This window comes from Oncorhynchus nerka, linkage group LG10 (genome assembly GCF_034236695.1).
Source record: "Oncorhynchus nerka isolate Pitt River linkage group LG10, Oner_Uvic_2.0, whole genome shotgun sequence".
Lineage (NCBI taxonomy): Eukaryota > Metazoa > Chordata > Actinopteri > Salmoniformes > Salmonidae > Oncorhynchus > Oncorhynchus nerka.
The window spans coordinates 98,041,009-98,060,208 of NC_088405.1; the positions used below are offsets into that span (position 1 = coordinate 98,041,009).

General features: G+C 50.6%; 1 protein-coding gene across 1 annotated transcript in view; it reads right to left on the bottom strand.

The window, feature by feature from the left end:
* LOC135573810 (relaxin receptor 2-like) overlaps positions 1 to 19,200 on the bottom strand; it is a 217,333-nt gene that overhangs the window by 66,449 nt on the left and 131,684 nt on the right. Inside the window, exons 14-15 of the mRNA XM_065023998.1 lie at positions 17,896 to 18,125; positions 3,338 to 3,483 (exon numbers count right to left, since the gene is read on the bottom strand). Coding sequence (XP_064880070.1) covers positions 3,338 to 3,483; positions 17,896 to 18,125 — 376 coding nt within the window. The remainder of the gene's footprint in view (positions 1 to 3,337; positions 3,484 to 17,895; positions 18,126 to 19,200) is intronic.

Sequence of the window (19,200 nt, forward strand, 5' to 3'; positions counted from 1 at the left end):
AGTCTGTCTGTCTTTGACTGCTAGAACAGAGTGATCCTCCTAAATGGCCCCCTGCCTCCTAAATGGCCCCCTACCTCCTAAATGGCCCCCTGCCTCCTAAATGGCTCCCTGTCTGTAAGTCAGTCTGTCTGTCTCAGACTGCTAGAACAGAGTGATCCTCCTAAATGCCCCCTGCCTCCTAAATGGCCCCCTACATCCTAAATGGCCCCCTGCCTCCTAAATGGCCCCTACCTCCTAAATGGCCCCCCTGCCTCCTAAATGGCCCCCTAACTCCTAAATGGCCCCCTGCCTCCTAAATGGCCCCTGCCTCCTAAATGGCCCCCTGCCTCCTAAATGGCCCCCTGCCTCCTAAATTCCCCCGCCTCCTAAATGGCCCCTGCCTCCTAAATGGCCCCCTGTCTGTAAGTCAGTCTGTCTGTCTCAGACTGCTAGAACAGAGTGATCCTCCTAAACCACCCCCTGCCTCCTAAATGGCCCCCTACCTCCTAAATGCCCCCTGCCTCCTAAATGGCCCCCTACCTCCTAAATGGCCCCCTGCCTCCTAAATGGCCCCCTAACTCCTAAATGGCCCCCATGCCTCCTAAATGCCCCTCCTGACTCCTAAACTGCCCCCTACCTCCTAAATGGCCCCCTGCCTCCTAAATGTCCCCCTGTCTGGAAGTCAGTCTGTATGTCTCAGACTGCTAGAACAGAGTGATCCTCCTAAATGGCCCCCTGCCTCCTAAATGGCCCCTACATCCTAAATGGCCCCCTGCCTCCTAAATGGCCCCTAACTCCTAAATGGCCCCCTGCCTCCTAAATGCCCCCTCCCTGACTCCTAAACGGCCCCCTACCTCCTAAATGGCCCCCTGCCTCCTAAATGTCCCCCTGTCTGGAAGTCAGTCTGTCTGTCTCAGACTGCTAGAACAGAGTGATCCTCCTAAATGGCCCCCTGCCTCCTAAATCGACCCCTACCTCCTAAATGGCCCCCTGCCTCCTAAATGGCCCCCTGTCTGTAAGTCAGTCTGTCTGTCTCAGACTGCTAGAACAGAGTAATCCTCCTAAATGACCCCCTGCCTCCTAAATGGCCCCCTGTCTGTAAGTCAGTCTGTCTGTCTCAGACTGCTAGAACAGAGTGATCCTCCTAAATGGCCCCCTGCCTCCTAAATGGCCCCCTACCTCCTAAATGGCCCCCTGCCTCCTAAATGGCCCCCTACCTCCTAAATGGCCCCCTGCCTCCTAAATGGCCCCCTAACTCCTAAATGCCCCCTGCCTCCTAAATGGCCCCTGCCTCCTAAATGGCCCCCTGCCTCCTAAATGGCCCCCTGCCTCCTAAATTCCCCCGCCTCCTAAATGGCCCCTGCCTCCTAAATGGCCCCCTGTCTGTAAGTCAGTCTGTCTGTCTCAGACTGCTAGAACAGAGTAATCCTCCTAAATGCCCCCTGCCTCCTAAATGGCCCCCTGCTTCCTAAATGGCCCCCTGTCTGTAAGTCAGTCTGTCTGTCTCAGACTGCTAGAACAGAGTGATCCTCCTAAACCACCCCCTGCCTCCTAAATGGCCCCCTACCTCCTAAATGCCCCCTGCCTCCTAAATGCCCCTACCTCCTAAATGCCCCCTGCCCCTAAATGGCCCCTAACTCCTAAATGCCCCCTGCCTCCTAAATTCCCCCCCTGACTCCTAAACGGCCCCCTACCTCCTAAATGGACCCCTGCCTCCTAAATGTCCCCCTGTCTGGAAGTCAGTCTGTCTGTCTCAGACTGCTAGAACAGAGTGATCCTCCTAAATGGCCCCCTGCCTCCTAAATGGACCCCTACCTCCTAAATGGCCCCCTGCCTCCTAAATGGCCCCCTGCCTCCTAAATGGCCCCCTGTCTGTAAGTCAGTCTGTCTGTCTCAGACTGCTAGAACAGAGTGATCCTCCTAAATGGCCCCCTGCCTCCTAAATGGCCCCCTACATCCTAAATGGCCCCCTGCCTCCTAAATGGCCCCCTAACTCCTAAATGGCCCCCTGCCTCCTAAATGGCCCCCTCCCTGACTCCTAAACGGCCCCCTACCTCCTAAATGGCCCCCTGCCTCCTAAATGTCCCCCTGTCTGGAAGTCAGTCTGTCTGTCTCAGACTGCTAGAACAGAGTGATCCTCCTAAATGGCCCCCTGCCTCCTAAATGGCCCCCTACCTCCTAAATGGCCCCCTGCCTCCTAAATGGCTCCCTGTCTGTAAGTCAGTCTGTCTGTCTCAGACTGCTAGAACAGAGTGATCCTCCTAAATGGCCCCCTGCCTCCTAAATGGCCCCCTACATCCTAAATGGCCCCCTGCCTCCTAAATGGCCCCCTACCTCCTAAATGGCCCCCTGCCTCCTAAATGGCCCCCCCTAACTCCTAAATGGCCCCCTGCCTCCTAAATGGCCCCTGCCTCCTAAATGGCCCCCTGCCTCCTAAATGGCCCCCTGCCTCCTAAATTCCCCCGCCTCCTAAATGGCCCCTGCCTCCTAAATGGCCCCCTGTCTGTAAGTCAGTCTGTCTGTCTCAGACTGCTAGAACAGAGTGATCCTCCTAAACCACCCCCTGCCTCCTAAATGGCCCCCTACCTCCTAAATGCCCCCCTGCCTCCTAAATGGCCCCCTACCTCCTAAATGGCCCCCTGCCTCCTAAATGGCCCCCTAACTCCTAAATGGCCCCCTGCCTCCTAAATGCCCCCTCCCTGACTCCTAAACTGCCCCCTACCTCCTAAATGGCCCCCTGCCTCCTAAATGTCCCCTGTCTGGAAGTCAGTCTGTCTGTCTCAGACTGCTAGAACAGAGTGATCCTCCTAAATGGCCCCCTTCCTCCTAAATCGACCCCTACCTCCTAAATGCCCCCTGCCTCCTAAATGGCCCCCTGTCTGTAAGTCAGTCTGTCTGTCTTAGACTGCTAGAACAGAGTGATCCTCCTAAATGGCCCCCTGCCTCCTAAATGGCCCCCTACCTCCTAAATGGCCCCCTGCCTCCTAAATGGCCCCCTGTCTGTAAGTCAGTCTGTCTGTCTCAGACTGCTAGAACAGAGTGATCCTCCTAAATGGCCCCCTGCCTCCTAAATGCCCCCCTGCCTCCTACATGCCCCCTGCCTCCTAAATGCCCCCCTGACTCCTAAATGGCCCCCTACCTCCTAAATGGCCCCCTGCCTCCTAAATGCCCCCTTGCACCATATAGGGAACAGAGTGCCATTTGGAACACATTTATTGGGAGAGGAAATATATTAAAAACATTGACAGTTGGCCCCAGAGACAGGACATGACGTTCTGGAACAATCATGGCATCTCTTAGGACTCTCTCACCACATACAGGTGTGTGTGTTTGTGTGTGTTTGCGCGTGTTAATTCACCTCTGAGGAGAGCATAGCCAGGAATCCGATGGTTCGACATTCCACACTCTCCATCCACAGGAGAGCGTTACGATTGTACTCCCCTCTGAACTTCACATCAAACACACCGACAAAGAACAGGTACACACCCATGAGACAGTCTGCACCTGAGGGGGGGACAGAGAGAGAGAGAGAGATTTTTGTTGTTTTTCACCTTATATATTCACTTTGTATGTTGTCTACCTCACTTGCTTTGGCAATGTTAACACATGTTTCCCATGCCAATAAAGCCCTTGAATTGAATTGAATTGAATTGAGAGAGAGAGAGAGAGAGAGAGAGAGAGAGAGAGAGAGAGAGGGAGAGAGAGAGAATGAGAGAATGAGAGAATGAGAGAGAGAGAATGAGAGAGAGAGAGAATGAGAGAGAGAGAGAATGAGAGAGAGAGAGAGAGAGAGAATGAGAGAGAGAGAGAGAGAGAGAGAATGAGAGAGAGAGAGAGAATGAGAGAGAGAGAGAGAATGAGAGAGAGAGAGAGAGAGAGAGAGAGTGGATTAGACAGTGCTATAATTACGTTCCAGATTGGTCTTCTTCTACTACTTGTATGAGTTGGTAAACAAGGGGGGGGGGGTGTATACTGCCACCTGGAGGGTGTTGTTTGAATAGGAATAAAAGCCAAGGTTGACTATCTTCTACCACCTGCAGTTATGGAATGTTTGCTCACAAGTATAATTCTGATGGCTGATCCCTCCTAATGACCTGGATGGAATTATGGGGCGGACGTTGGACTAGTAACCGAAAGGTTGCAAGATCGAATCCCCGAACTGACAAGGTACAAATCTGTCGTTCTGCCCCCGAACAAGGCAGTGAACCCACTGTTGCTAGGCCATCATTGAAAATAATAATTTGTTCTTAACTGACTTGCCTAGTTAAATAAAGGTAAAATAAAAAATAAATGTGATCCTTCCTTAATCAAGAGGAAGTCCCACCCAGTGTACTACTTCAAAATGATGAATGTTCTCAATGGTGCTGCCCCCATACCTAAAAGACACTAGAGGCCTCTATCTCTCTGATTAAAAATGATGAATGTTCTCAATGGCGCTGCCCCCTCACCTAAAAGACACTAGAGGCCTCTATCTCTCTGATTAAAAATGATGAATGTTCTCAATGGTGCTGCCCCCATACCTAAAAGACACTAGAGGCCTCTATCTCTCTGATTAAACCCTACTTCCTCTTCTCACTATGTAGCAGTTCAATGCTCAGTTTCCCATTCCACATTAGTGTTCTCATGTGTGTCTGATGACCAGTTTCCAGCTGGTTAGACCGTCTTAAGAATTAGAGGGAGGGAGTGGAGGGGTAGAGAGGGAGGTAGGAGGCATTTACATTTACATTTAAGTCATTTAGCACTTAGCAATTTAAGTGCTATTTAACAAATATTTTATTAAATGGTGTCACAAAGAAGGAGAAAAGGTGCAGCGTTCATGATATTTATTAAACTGAACAACAAAATAACAAAGTAGAACAACGAAAACGCACAGTTCTGTCAGGCAACTAAACAGCTAAACAGAAAATAACTGCCCACAAACACAGGTGGGAAAATGGCTGCCTAAGTATGATTCCCAGTCCCACTCAGAGACAACGATAGTTGTAGCAAAGAGTCAATATTTGCAGTGTTGACCCTTCTTTTTCAAGACCTCTGCAATCCGCCCTGGATGCATGCTGTCAATTAACTTCTGGGCCACATCCTGACTGGTGGCATGCTGTCAATTAACTTCTGGGCCACATCCTGACTGGTGGCATGCTGTCAATTAACTTCTGGGCCACATCCTGACTGGTGGCATGCTGTCAATTAACTTCTGGGCCACATCCTGACTGGTGGCATGCTGTCAATTAACTTCTGGGCCACATCCTGACTGGTGGCATGCTGTCAATTAACTTCTGGGCCACATCCTAACTGGTGGCATGCTGTCAATTAACTTCTGGGCCACATCCTGACTGGTGGCATGCTGTCAATTATCTTCTGGGCCACATCCTGACTGATGGTATGCTGTCAATTAACTTCTGGGCCACATCCTGACTGATGGCATGCTGTCAATTAACTTCTGGGCCACATCCTGACTGATGGCAGCCCCTTCTTGCATAATCAATGCTTGGAGTTTGTCAGAACCCGCCTCTTGAGGATTGACCACAAGTTCTCATTGGGATTAAGGTCTTGGGAGTTTCTTGCTATGGACCCAAAATATTGATGTTTTGTTCCCCGAGCCACTTAGTTATCACTTTTGGCAAGGTGCTCCATCATGCTGGAAAAGGCATTGTTCGTCACCAAACCGTTCCTGGATGGTTGGGAGAAGTTGCTCTCGGAGGATGTGTTGGTACCATTCTTTACTCATGGCTGTGTTCTTCGGCAAAATTGTGAGTGAACCCACTCCCTTGGCTGAGAAGCAACCCCAACCACAGGACTGATGGTAGAGCTCACCTTGTCTTCTCCGGACAAGCTTTTTTCCGGATGCCCCAAACAATCGGAAAGGAAATTCATCAGAGAAAATGACTTTACCCCAGTCCTCAGCAGTCCAATCCCTGTACCTTTTGCAGAATATCAGTCTGTCCTTGATGTTTTTCCTGGAGAGAAGTGGCTTCTTTGCTGCCTTTCTTGACACCAGGCCATCTTCCAAAAGTCTTCGCCTCACTGTGCGTGCAGATGCACTCACACCTGCATGCTGCCATTCCTGAGCAAGCTCTGTACTGGTGGTGCCCCGATCCCGCAGCTGAATCAACTTTAGGAGACGGTCCTGGTGCTTGCTGGACTTTCTTGGGCGCCCTGAAGCCTTCTTCGCAACAATTGAACCGCTCTCCTTTAAGTTCTTGATGATCTGATAAATGGTTGATTTCGGTGCAATCTTACTGGCAGCAATATCCTTGCCTGTGAAGCCCTTTTTGTGCAAAGCAATGATGACGGCACATGTTTCCTTGCAGGTAACCATGGTTGACAGAGGAAGAACAATGATTCCAAGCACCACCCTCCTTTTGAAGCTTCCAGTCTGTTATTCAAACTCAATCCGCATGACAGAGTGATCTCCAGCCTTGTCCTCGTCAACACTCACACCTGTGTTAACGAGAGAATCACTGACATGATGTCAGCTGGTCCTTTTGTGGCAGAGCTGAAATGCAGTGGAAATGTTTTTGGGGGGGTTCAGTTCATTTGCATGGAAAAGAGGGACTTGATCATCTGATCACTCTTCATAACATTCTGCAGTATATGCAAATCGCCATCATACAAACTGAGGCAACAGACTTTGTGAAAATTAATATTTGTGTCATTCTCAAAACTTTTGGCCACGACTGTACAATAACGAGGCTGTCTCAGTGAAATAACGAGGCTTGTCTCAGTGAAATAACAATAACGAGGCTGTCTCAGTGAAATAACAATAACGAGGCTGTTACAGTGAAATAACGAGGCTGTTACAGTGAAATAACGAGGCTGTTACAGTGAAATAACAATAACGAGGCTGTTACAGTGAAATAACGAGGCTGTCTCAGTGAAATATCAATAACGAGGCTTGTTACAGTGAAATAACGAGGCTCTCAGTGAAATAACAATAACGAGGCTGTCTCAGTGAAATAACGAGGCTGTTACAGTGAAATAACGAGGCTGTCTCAGTGAAATAACAATAACGAGGCTTGTCTCAGTGAAATATCAATAACGAGGCTTGTCGTGGCTGAATCAGAATTAGTTAGGTAACGTTGATGAATAAGATGTTTTATTTACATAATAATGCTTATGTGAGATATTTGTCATTATGATGATTTATTTTGGATAAATACTGTTGGCAGTTTGCAGTTCTCTCTTCTCTGCTAGGGCTTAGTCACTAGGGGGCCAGAGAGGGGTCAGGCTTGTCTTGTCAATGTGTCTGTTAAATCATGTGATGCTATGAAGAATATCAGAAGGGGAGGAGGACAGAATGGAGGCTTGTCTTCTCATGGGAATGTGTCTAACTATTGTGTGTCCCCTCTGAGGTTGCCCTTATCTTAATTTAGTATATGACCTAAGAGGCTCACTGTCTCGGTGAGCTTGTCCAGGAGGGGGTGTAGTATTTGAGATGGGAGTATCTAGAATTGACAATTGATATATGCCATTGGATGAGGTAATGGTTTGGTACTATGTTGTACCAAGAACGAGATAAGAACTTCGTTTAGGGGACCAAACTGAACGATAATTTATAGCTAATGCTGTCTGGATGGGATACTCCTCTCTCAAGTAAAAGTCTTCCTTTGTGCAGTTTTCCTGTGGTTCGTCACGTCGACTAGGGGGTGAATCTTTGCTATTAAAGATCTCAGTTGCCATTTTGTAAACACTCACAGAGAATTCATTTATAGACACTGAATTGATCTGAGAGTCAAACAGGGCCATGGTGAAGCTCATATATAATTAAAAGATGGACTTTATAATATAACTCTGCCTTGTGTGCGGTTTGCTCTCTCAATGTTTAGTAATACAGGAAATTACCACGACAGGCTGTTACAGTGAAATAACAATACTCTCTAACCACTAGACTACCTACCCCCTCTACACTCTAACCACTACGCTACCTAACCCCCCTACACTCTAACCATTAGGCTACCTAACCCCCCTACACTCTAACCACTAGACTACCTACCCCCTCTACTCTCTAACCACTAGACTACCTACCCCCTCTACTCTCTAACCACTAGACTACCTACCCCCTCTACACTCTAACCACTACGCTACCTAACCCCCCTACACTCTAACCATTAGGCTACATGCCCCCCTACACTCTAACCACTAGACTACCTGTCCCCCTACACTCTAACCACTAGACTACCTACCCCCTCTACACTCTAACCACTACGCTACCTAACCCCCCTACACGCTAACCACTAGACTACCTGCCGCCCTACACTCTAACCACTAGACTACCTGCCGCCCCTACACTCTAACCACTAGACTACCTGCCGCCCCTACACTCTAACCACTAGACTACCTAACCCCCTACTCTCTAACCACTAGACTACCTACCCCTCTACACTCTAACCACTACGCTACCTAACCCCCTACTCTCTAACCACTAGACTACCTACCCCTCTACACTCTAACCACTACGCTACCTAACCCCCTACACTCTAACCACTAGTCTACCTGCCCCCTACTCTCTAACCACTAGACTACCTGCTGCCCCTACACTCTAACCACTAGACTACCTGCCTCCCCTACACTCTAACCACTAGACTACCTGCCTCCCCTACACTCTAACCACTAGGCTACCTACCCCCTCTACACTCTAACCACTACGCTACCTAACCCCCTACTCTCTAACCACTAGACTACCTACCCCTCTACACTCTAACCACTACGCTACCTAACCCCCTACACTCTAACCACTAGACTACCTACCCCCTCTACTCTCTAACCACTAGACTACCTACCCCTCTACACTCTAACCACTACGCTACCTAACCCCCTACACTCTAACCATTAGGCTACATGCCCCCCTACTCTCTAACCACTAGACTACCTACCCCTCTACACTCTAACCACTAGGCTACCTAACCCCCTACACTCTAACCATTAGGCTACATGCCCCACTCTACACTCTAACCACTACGCTACCTAACCCCCTACACTCTAACCACTAGACTACCTACCCCCTCTACACTCTAACCACTAGACTACCTAACCCCCCTACACTCTAACCACTAGACTACCTGCCCCTCTACACTCTAACCATTAGGCTACCTGCCCCCCCCTACACTCTAACCACTAGACTACCTGCCCCCTACACTCTAACCACTAGACTACCTAACCCCCTACACTCTAACCACTAGACTACCTACCACCCCTACACTCTAACCACTAGACTACCTGCCACCTACACTCTAACCACTAGACTACCTAACCCCCTACACTCTAACCACTAGACTACCTGCCGCCCTACACTCTAACCACTAGACTACCTGCCGCCCCTACACTCTAACCACTAGACTACCTGCCACCTACACTCTAACCACTAGACTACCTAACCCCCCTACACTCTAACCACTAGTCTACCTGCCCCCTACTCTAACCACTAGACTACCTGCCACCTACACTCTAACCACTAGACTACCTACCACCTCTACACTCTAACCACTAGACTACCTGCCACCTACACTCTAACCACTAGACTACCTGCCCCCTTAAACTCTAACCACTAGACTACCTGCCCCCCTACACTCTAACCACTAGACTACCTGCCGCCCCTACACTCTAACCACTAGTCTACCTGCCTCCCCTACACTCTAACCACTAGACTACCTGCCCCCCCTACACTCTAACCACTAGACTACCTGCCCCCCCCCTATCACTCTAACCACTAGATTACCTGCCACTCTACACCCTAACCACTAGACCACCTGCCGCCTCTACACTCTAAACACTAGATTACCTGCCACTCTACACTCTACACCCTAACCACTAGACCACCTGCCGCCTCTACACCCTAACCACTAGACCACCTGCCGCCTCTACACTCTAACCACTAGGCTACCTGCCGCCCCTACACTCTAACCACTAGACTACCTGCCCCTCTACACTCTAACCACTAGACTACCTGCCCTCCCCCTACACTCTAACCACTAGACTACCTGCCCCCCCACCTACACTCTAACCACTAGGCTACCTAACCCCCCTACACTCTAACCACTAGACTACCTGCCCCCCTACACTCTAACCATTAGGCTACCTGCCGCCCTACACTCTAACCACTAGACTACCTGCCCCCCCCTACACTCTAACCACTAGACTACCTGCCCCCTTACAGTCTAACCACTAGACTACCTGCCGCCACTACACTCTAACCACTAGACTACCTGCCCCCTCTACACTCTAACCACTAGACTACCTGCCCCCCTACACTCTAACCACTAGACTACCTGCCCCCTACACTCTAACCACTAGACTACCTGCCCCCCTACACTCTAACCACTAGACTACCTGCCCCCCTACACTCTAACCACTAGACTACCTGCCCCCTACACTCTAACCACTAGACTACCTGCCCCCCTACACTCTAACCACTAGACTACCTGCCCCCCTACACTCTAACCACTAGACTACCTGCCCCCCTACACTCTAACCACTAGACTACCTGCCCCCTACACTCTAACCACTAGACTACCTGCCCCCCTACACTCTAACCACTAGACTACCTGCCCCCTACACTCTAACCACTAGACTACCTGCCCCCCTACACTCTAACCACTAGACTACCTGCCCCCTACACTCTAACCACTAGACTATCTGCCCCCCTACACTCTAACCACTAGACTACCTGCCCCCCTACACTCTAACCACTAGACTACCTGCCCCCCCCTACACTCTAACCACTAGATTACCTGCCCCCCCTACACTCTAACCACTAGATTACATGCCCCCTACACTCTAACCACTAGATTACCTAACCCCCTACACTCTAACCACTAGACTACCTGCCCCCCTACACTCTAACCACTAGATTACCTGCCCCCCTACACTCTAACCACTAGATTACCTAACCCCCTACACTCTAACCACTAGACTACCTGCCCCCCCTACACTCTAACCACTAGATTACCTGCCCCCCCCCTACACTCTAACCACTAGACTACCTGCAACCCCAAATGGGAGGGAGACCAACAAATCTAATTTCTAGCCTAAAGGTTATTCCACGAGCTGAGGCATAACAACTGAAATGATTTCCCCCCAGGTCAGTGGAGACCCGCGGGTTCTGAATATGTCTGGACCTCCAGAACCAGCCGGTCCAGAGAGTACGTGAGCAGAGTTAGGGTGGGGGCTACCAAAAACTAGCCAACGCTGAGCAGAACCTATAGGCTTAGTAGTGCACTATTTTTGACCAGAGCCTATAGGCTTAGTAGTGCACTATTTTTGACCAGAGCCTAAAGGTTAATAGTGCACTAAGCCTATAGGCTCTGGTCAAAAATAGTGCACTATGAAGGGATTAGGGTGCTGTTGTTTGATGTGTTCAGCAGTCAGAGCCGACAGAAAAGAAAATGCGTGGATGTTCTGAAAACTTGTCCCTAAGTGATGAAGGACAGACTGACTCTAAAGGTTAGAAAACAGAGGCTGCAGCTGTAGATTGTATTTTCAAATCAGGCTCCATTCAACGAGCAGACAGGAGGCTACTCAGGGTCTTTATTACGAGACCTAGAGGACAACAGGAACTTGGTTTTAGTAGCATTTAGCTATTTAGTTTAATTAATCAGTAAGCAATTAAAAAAAAAATTGAGTCTAAACAATGCTCAAGGATATGTGCTAGGCCAGTTACGACCCTCTATAGCAGGACCTCTATACTATCTACTACCCTCTGTAGCAGGACCTCTACACTATCTACTCCCCTCTGTAGCAGGACCTCTATACTATCTACTCCCCTCTGTAGCAGGACCTCTAAACCATCTACTCCCCTCTGTAGCAGGACCTCTTATACTATCTACTACCCTCTGTAGCAGGACCTCTACACTATCTACTCCCCTCTGTAGCAGGACCTCTACACCATCTACTCCCCTCTGTAGCAGGACCTCTACACCATCTACTCCCCTCTGTAGCAGGACCTCTACAGTATCTACTACCCTCTGTAGCAGGACCTCTATACTATCTACTCCCCTCTGTAGCAGGACCTCTACACCATCTACTCCCCTCTGTAGCAGGACCTCTATACTATCTACTCCCCTCTGTAGCAGGACCTCTATACTATCTACTACCCTCTGTAGCAGGACCTCTATACTATCTACTCCCATCTGTAGCAGGACCTCTATACTATCTACTACCCTCTGTAGCAGGACCTCTATACTATCTACTACCCTCTGTAGCAGGACCTCTATACTATCTACTACCCTCTGTAGCAGGACCTCTATACTATCTACTCCCCTCTGTAGCAGGACCTCTATAATATCTACTACCCTCTGTAGCAGGACCTCTACACTATCTACTACCCTCTGCAGTGCCTTGCGGTCAGATGTCAAGCAGTTGCCATACCAGGCGGTGATGCAGCCAGTCAAGATGCTTCTCTACGGTCCCCCCCCCTCCTCCCTCTCTGCAGATGACTTCGTCAACCATTTTGAAAAGAAGGTCGACGACATCCGATCCTCGTTTGCTAAGTCAAACGACACCGCTGGTTCTGCTCACACTGCCCTACCCTGTGCTCTGACCTCTTTCTCCCCTCTCTCTCCAGATGAAATCTCGCGTCTTGTGACGGCCGGCCGCCCAACAACCTGCCCGCTTGACCCTATCCCCTCCTCTCTTCTCCAGACCATTTCCGGAGACCTTCTCCCTTACCTCACCTCGCTCATCAACTCATCCCTGACCGCTGGCTACGTCCCTTCCGTCTTCAAGAGAGCGAGAGTTGCACCCCTTCTGAAAAAACCTACACTCGATCCCTCCGATGTCAACAACTACAGACCAGTATCCCTTCTTTCTTTTCTCTCCAAAACTCTTGAACGTGCCGTCCTTGGCCAGCTCTCCCGCTATCTCTCTCAGAATGACCTTCTTGATCCAAATCAGTCAGGTTTCAAGACTAGTCATTCAACTGAGACTGCTCTTCTCTGTATCACGGAGGCGCTCCGCACTGCTAAAGCTAACTCTCTCTCCTCTGCTCTCATCCTTCTAGACCTATCGGCTGCCTTCGATACTGTGAACCATCAGATCCTCCTCTCCACCCTCTCCGAGTTGGGCATCTCCCGGCGCGGCCCACGCTTGGATTGCGTCCTACCTGACAGGTCGCTCCTACCAGGTGGCGTGGCGAGAATCCGTCTCCACACCACGTGCTCTCACCACTGGTGTCCCCAGGGCTCTGTTCTAGGCCCTCTCCTATTCTCGCTATACACCAAGTCACTTGGCTCTGTCATAACCTCACATGGTCTCTCCTATCATTGCTATGCAGACGACACACAATTAATCTTCTCCTTTCCCCCTTCTGATGACCAGGTGGCGAATCGCATCTCTGCATGTCTGGCAGACATATCCGTGTGGATGACGGATCACCACCTCAAGCTGAACCTCGGCAAGACGGAGCTGCTCTTCCTCCCGGGAAGGACTGCCCGTTCCATGATCTCGCCATCACGGTTGACAACTCCATTGTGTCCTCCTCCCAGAGCGCTAAGAACCTTGGCGTGATCCTGGACAACACCCTGTCGTTCTCAACTAACATCAAGGCGGTGGCCCGTTCCTGTAGGTTCATGCTCTACAACATCCATGAGAGTACGACCCTGCCTCACACAGGAAGCGGCGCAGGTCCTAATCCAGGCACTTGTCATCTCCCGTCTGGATTACTGCAACTCGCTGTTGGCTGGGCTCCCTGCCTGTGCCATTAAACCCCTACAACTCATCCAGAACGCCGCAGCCCGTCTGGTGTTCAACCTTCCCAAGTTCTCTCACGTCACCCGCTCCTCCGCTCCCTCCACTGGCTTCCAGTTGAAGCTCGCATCCGCTACAAGACCATGGTGCTTGCCTACGGAGCTGTGAGGGGAACGGCACCTCAGTACCTCCAGGCTCTGATCAGGCCCTACACCCAAACAAGGGCACTGCGTTCATCCACCTCTGGCCTGCTCGCCTCCCTACCACTGAGGAAGTACAGTTCCCGCTCAGCCCAGTCAAAACTGTTCGCTGCTCTGGCCCCCCAATGGTGGAACAAACTCCCTCACGACGCCAGGACAGCGGAGTCAATCACCACCTTCCGGAGACACCTGAAACCCCACCTCTTTAAGGAATACCTAGGATAGGATAAAGTAATCCCTCTCACCCCCCCCCCTGAAAAGATTTAGATGCACTACTGTTCCACTGGAGGTCATAAGGTGAATGCACCAATTTGTAAGTCGCTCTGGATAAGAGCGTCTGCTAAATGACTTAAATGTAAATGTAAGCTGTATTACCTTTTGATGATCTGAGGACCCATGCCTAATTTTTTCAGTCTCCTGAGGGGGAAAAGGTTTTGTCGTGCCCTCTTCACAACTGTTTTGGTGTGTTTGGACCATGATAGATCGTTGGTGATCCTGGAGAAACTTAAAGCTCTCGACTTGCTCCACTACAGCCTCGTCGATGTGGATGGTGCGTGCTCGGTCCTCCATTTCCTGTAGTCCATGATCAGCTCCCTTGTATTTCTGGGGTTGAAGGAGAGGTTTTTGTCTCTGCACCACACTGACCTCTTCCCTGTAGGCTCATCCTCGGTGATCAGTCCTACCACCGTTGTGTAGGTGGCGAACGTAAGGACGGTGTTGGGAGTCGTGCGCTGCCAGGGAGTCGTGCGCTGCCAGGGAGTCGTTGGTGAACAGGGAACAAGTCTGCAGGCGGCTGGTGATGGAGATCTGGAAGGACAAAGCACGCACCCCTGAGGGTCCTCAGTGTTGAGGGTCAGCGTGGTGGAGCGGGTGGTTGCCTACCTTCACCACCTGGGGTCGGGCCCATTGGAACGTTCAGGATCCAGTTGCAGAGGGAGGGGTTTATTCCCAGGGTCCTTCGCTTAGTGATGAGCTTGAAGGGCACTATGGTGTTGAACGCCGAGCTGTAGTCAATGAACAGCATTGTCACCTAGGTGTTCCTTTTGTCCAGGTGGGAAAGGGCAGTGTGGAGTGGAATAGAGAATGCGTCATCTGTGGATCTGTTGGGGATTGGAGTGGGTCTGGAATGAGGGTGTTAATGTGAGCCTATCAAAGTTTTTCATGGAACAGATGTGCCACGGGGTGACACTCATTTATGCAGCTGGTCAACATCCTGGTAATCCATCTGGCCCTGCGACCTAGTGAATGTTAACCTGTTTAAAGGTCTTACTCACATCGGCTATGGACAGTGTGATCACATAGTCGTCTGGGAAAGCTGGTGCTCTCATGTACGGTTCAGTATCGCTTGCCACAAAGAGAGCATAGAAGGAATGTATCTCGTCTGGTAGGCTCGTGTCACCGGGCAGCTCGCTTTTGGGTTTCCCTTTATAATCCATGATAGTTTGCAAGCCCTGCCACATCACAAGAAAGAGAGAGCCCTGTCACATCACAAGAAAGAGAGAGCCCTGTCACATCACAAGAAAGAGAGAGCCCTGTCACATCACAAGAAAGAGAGAGCCCTGTCACATCACAAGAAAGAGAGAGCCCTGTCACATCACAAGAAAGAGAGAGCCCTGTCACATCACAAGAAAGAGAGAGCCCTGCCACATCACAAGAAAGAGAGAGCCCTGTCACATCACAAGAAAGAGAGAGCCCTGTCACATCACAAGAAAGAGAGAGCCCTGTCACATCACAAGAAAGAGAGCCCTGTCACATCACAAGAAAGAGAGAGCCCTGCCACATCACAAGAAAGAGAGAGCCCTGCCACATCGTAGAGAGAGAGGGAGCCCTATCACATCTGACGTGGGGAATTAGGCTGAGGAGGCATGGGTAGAGGAGAGAGGGGTGAGGGGTGGAGGCATTGGGAGAGGAATGATGGTCACCAAGGAGGAGAGCTAGGGAGGGAGAATAAAATGAGAGAAATTAGAATGTTGAAGGGGGACTTGGTTACTGGTAGAGACCTGGTAGAAACCTGGTAGAGACCTGGTAGAAACCTAGTACAAAGTGTAAGGATAGAGACCTGGTAGAAACCTGGTAGAGAGTGTACTGGTAGAGACCTGGTAGAGAGTGTCCTGGTAGAGACCTGGTAGATACCTGGTAAGGACCTGTTAGAAACCTGGTAGAGTCCTGGTAGACAGTGTACTGGTAGAGACCTGGTAGAAACCTGTTAGAGATCTGGTAGAGACCTGGAACAGATCTGGTAGAGACCTGGTAGACAGTGTACTGGTAGAAACCTGGTATATATCTGAGAGACCTGGTAGAAACCTGGTAGAGACCAGGTAGAGACCTGGCAGAGGTCTGGTAGAGGTCTGGTAGAGACCTGGTAAAGGGTTAAGTGGTAGAGGTCTGGTACAGGTCTGGTAGAGACCTGGTAGAGACCTGATAGAGAATGTACTGATAGAGACCTGGTAGAGACCTGGTAGAGACCTGGTAGAGACCTGGTAGAGAATGTACTGGTAGAGACCTGGTAGAGAATGTACTGGTAGAGAATATACTGGTAGAGACCTGGTAGAGAATGTACTGATAGAGACCTGGTAGAGACCTGGTAGAGACCTGGTAGAGAATGTACTGATAGAGACCTGGTAGAGACCTGGTAGAGAATGTACTGGTAGAGACCTGGTAGAGAATGTACTGATAGAGACCTGGTAGAGACCTGGTAGAGAATGTACTGGTAGAGACCTGGTAGAGAATGTACTGGTAGAGACCTGGTAGAGAATGTACTGGTAGAGACCTGGTAGAGAGTGTACTGATAGAGACCTGGTAGAGAATGTACTGGTAGAGACCTGGTAGAGACCTGGTAGAGAGTGTACTGATAGAGACCTGGTAGAGACCTGGTAGAGAGTGTACTGATAGAGACCTGGTAGAGAATGTACTGGTAGAGACCTGGTAGAGACCTGGTAGAGAGTGTACTGATAGAGACCTGGTAGAGACCTGGTAGAGACCTGATAGAGACCTGGTAGAGACCTGGTAGAGAATGTACTGATAGAGACCTGGTAGAGACCTGGTAGAGACCGGGTAGAGACCTGGTAGAGAATGTACTGATAGAGACCTGGTAGAGAATGTACTGGTAGAGACCTGGTAGAGAATGTACTGGTAGAGACCTGGTAGAGAGTGTACTGGTAGAGACCTGGTAGAGAATGTACCGGTAGAGACCTGGTAGAGAGTGTACTGGTAGAGACCTGGTAGAGAATGTACTGGTAGAGACCTGGTAGAGAATGTACTGGTAGAGACCTGGTAGAGAATGTACTGGTAGAGACCTGGTAGAGAATGTACTGGTAGAGACCTGGTAGAGACCTGGTAGAGAGTTCCAGAACTAGAACAAAAGCAGATAGTAGATTGTTGTGATAGAAGAGAGAGTTAAGAGAGAAAATAGGAGAGGGGAAAATAGGCTGCTACCGGTCCCCAAGAAAACAAAGAGAAGAAGAGAGGAGAGGAAGGTGGTATGAGAGATGAAGGGGTAATGAATGACAGATGAGTAACAGCAGTTTATTGTGACAGCAGGTCCAGAGAGAGAGAGAGATAGAAAGTGAGAGATAGAAAGAGAGTGTGTGTGTGTGTGTGTGTGTGTGTGTGTGTGTGTGTGTGTGTGTGTGTGTGTGTGTGTGTGTGTGTGTGTGTGTGTGTGTGTGTGCGCGTGTGTGCGTGTGTGCGTGTGTATGTGTGTGTGTGTGTGTGTGTGTATGTGTGTGTGTGTGTGTGTGTGTGTGTGTGTGTGTGTGTGTGTGTGTGTGTGTGTGTGTGTGTGTGTGTGTGTGTGTGTGTATGTGTGTGTGTGTGTGTGTGTGCGCGTGTATGTGTGTGTGTGTGTGTGTGTGTGTGTGTGTGTGTGTGTGTGTGTGTGTGTGTGTGTGTGTGTGTGTGTGTGTGTGTGTGTGTGTGTGTGTGTGTGTGTGTGTGTGTGTGTGTGTGTGTGTGTGTGTGTGTGTGTGTGTGTGTGTGTGTGTGTGTGTGTGTGTGTGTGTGTGCGTGTGTGCATCTATAAACAGTACATATAACTCACAGCAGAGGACTTTGATGCAGGCGGCGTGCAGGTTGTTCTCCGCTCTGATCAGGGATCTCATCCCGATGACGAAGAGGTTCCCGAAGCACGTGATGAAGGCCATGACCCACACAGAGACCCTGAGCACCACGTTGGCTAACAGGTCCTCGAAGGAAGAGATACCGTCCGTGTTGGGCTTACACGTTCTCACGTGGGGCGCATAGGAACAGTACTGGAAGGTCTTGAAGTAGCTACGGAGAGGAGAGGAAGGGTTGGGGGATAGGAGGAGAGGAGAGGAAGGGTTGGGGGATAGGAGGAGAGGAGAGGAAGGGTTGGGGGATAGGAGGAGAGGAGAAGAAGGAGTGGGGATAGGAGGATAGGAGAGGAAGGGATGGGGATAGGAGGAGAGGAGAGGAAGGGGTGGGGGATAGGAGGAGAGGAAGGGATGGGGATAGGAGGAGAGGAGAGGAAGGGGTGGGGATAGGAGGAGAGGAGAGGAAGGGGTGGGGATAGGAGGAGAGAGGAGAGGAAGGGGTGGGGATAGGAGGAGAGGAGAGGAAGGGATGGGGATAGGAGGAGAGGAGAGGAAGGGGTGGGGGATAAGAGGAGAGGAGAAGAAGGAGTGGGGATAGGAGGATAGGAGAGGAAGGGATGGGGATAGGAGGAGAGGAGAGGAAGGGGTGGGGGATAGGAGGAGAGGAGAGGAAGGGATGGGGATAGGAGGAGAGGAGAGGAAGGGATGGGGATAGGAGGAGAGGAGAGGAAGGGGTGGGGGATAGGAGGAGAGGAGAGGAAGGGATGGGGATAGGAGGAGAGGAGAGGAAGGGATGGGGATAGGGAGGAGAGGAGAGGAAGGGGTGGGGGATAGGAGGAGAGGAGAGGAAGGGGTGGGGATAGGAGGAGAGGAGAGGAAGGGGTGGGGATAGGAGGAGAGGAAGGAAGGGATGGGGATAGGAGGAGAGGAGAGGAAGGGATGGGGATAGGAGGAGAGGAGAGGAAGGGGTGGGGGATAGGAGGAGAGGAGAGGAAGGGGTTGGGATAGGAGGAGAGGAGAGGAAGGGATGGGGATAGGAGGAGAGGAGAGGAAGGGGTGGGGATAGGAGGAGAGGAGAGGAAGGGGCGGGGATAGGAGGAGAGGAGAGGAAGGGGTGGGGGATAGGAGGAGAGAGAGAGGAAGGGATGGGGATAGGAGGAGAGGAGAGGAAGGGATGGGGATAGGAGGAGAGGAGAGGAAGGGGTGGGGATAGGAGGAGAGGAAGGGAAGGGATGGGGATAGGAGGAGAGGAGAGGAAGGGGTGGGGATAGGAGGAGAGGAAGGGATGGGGA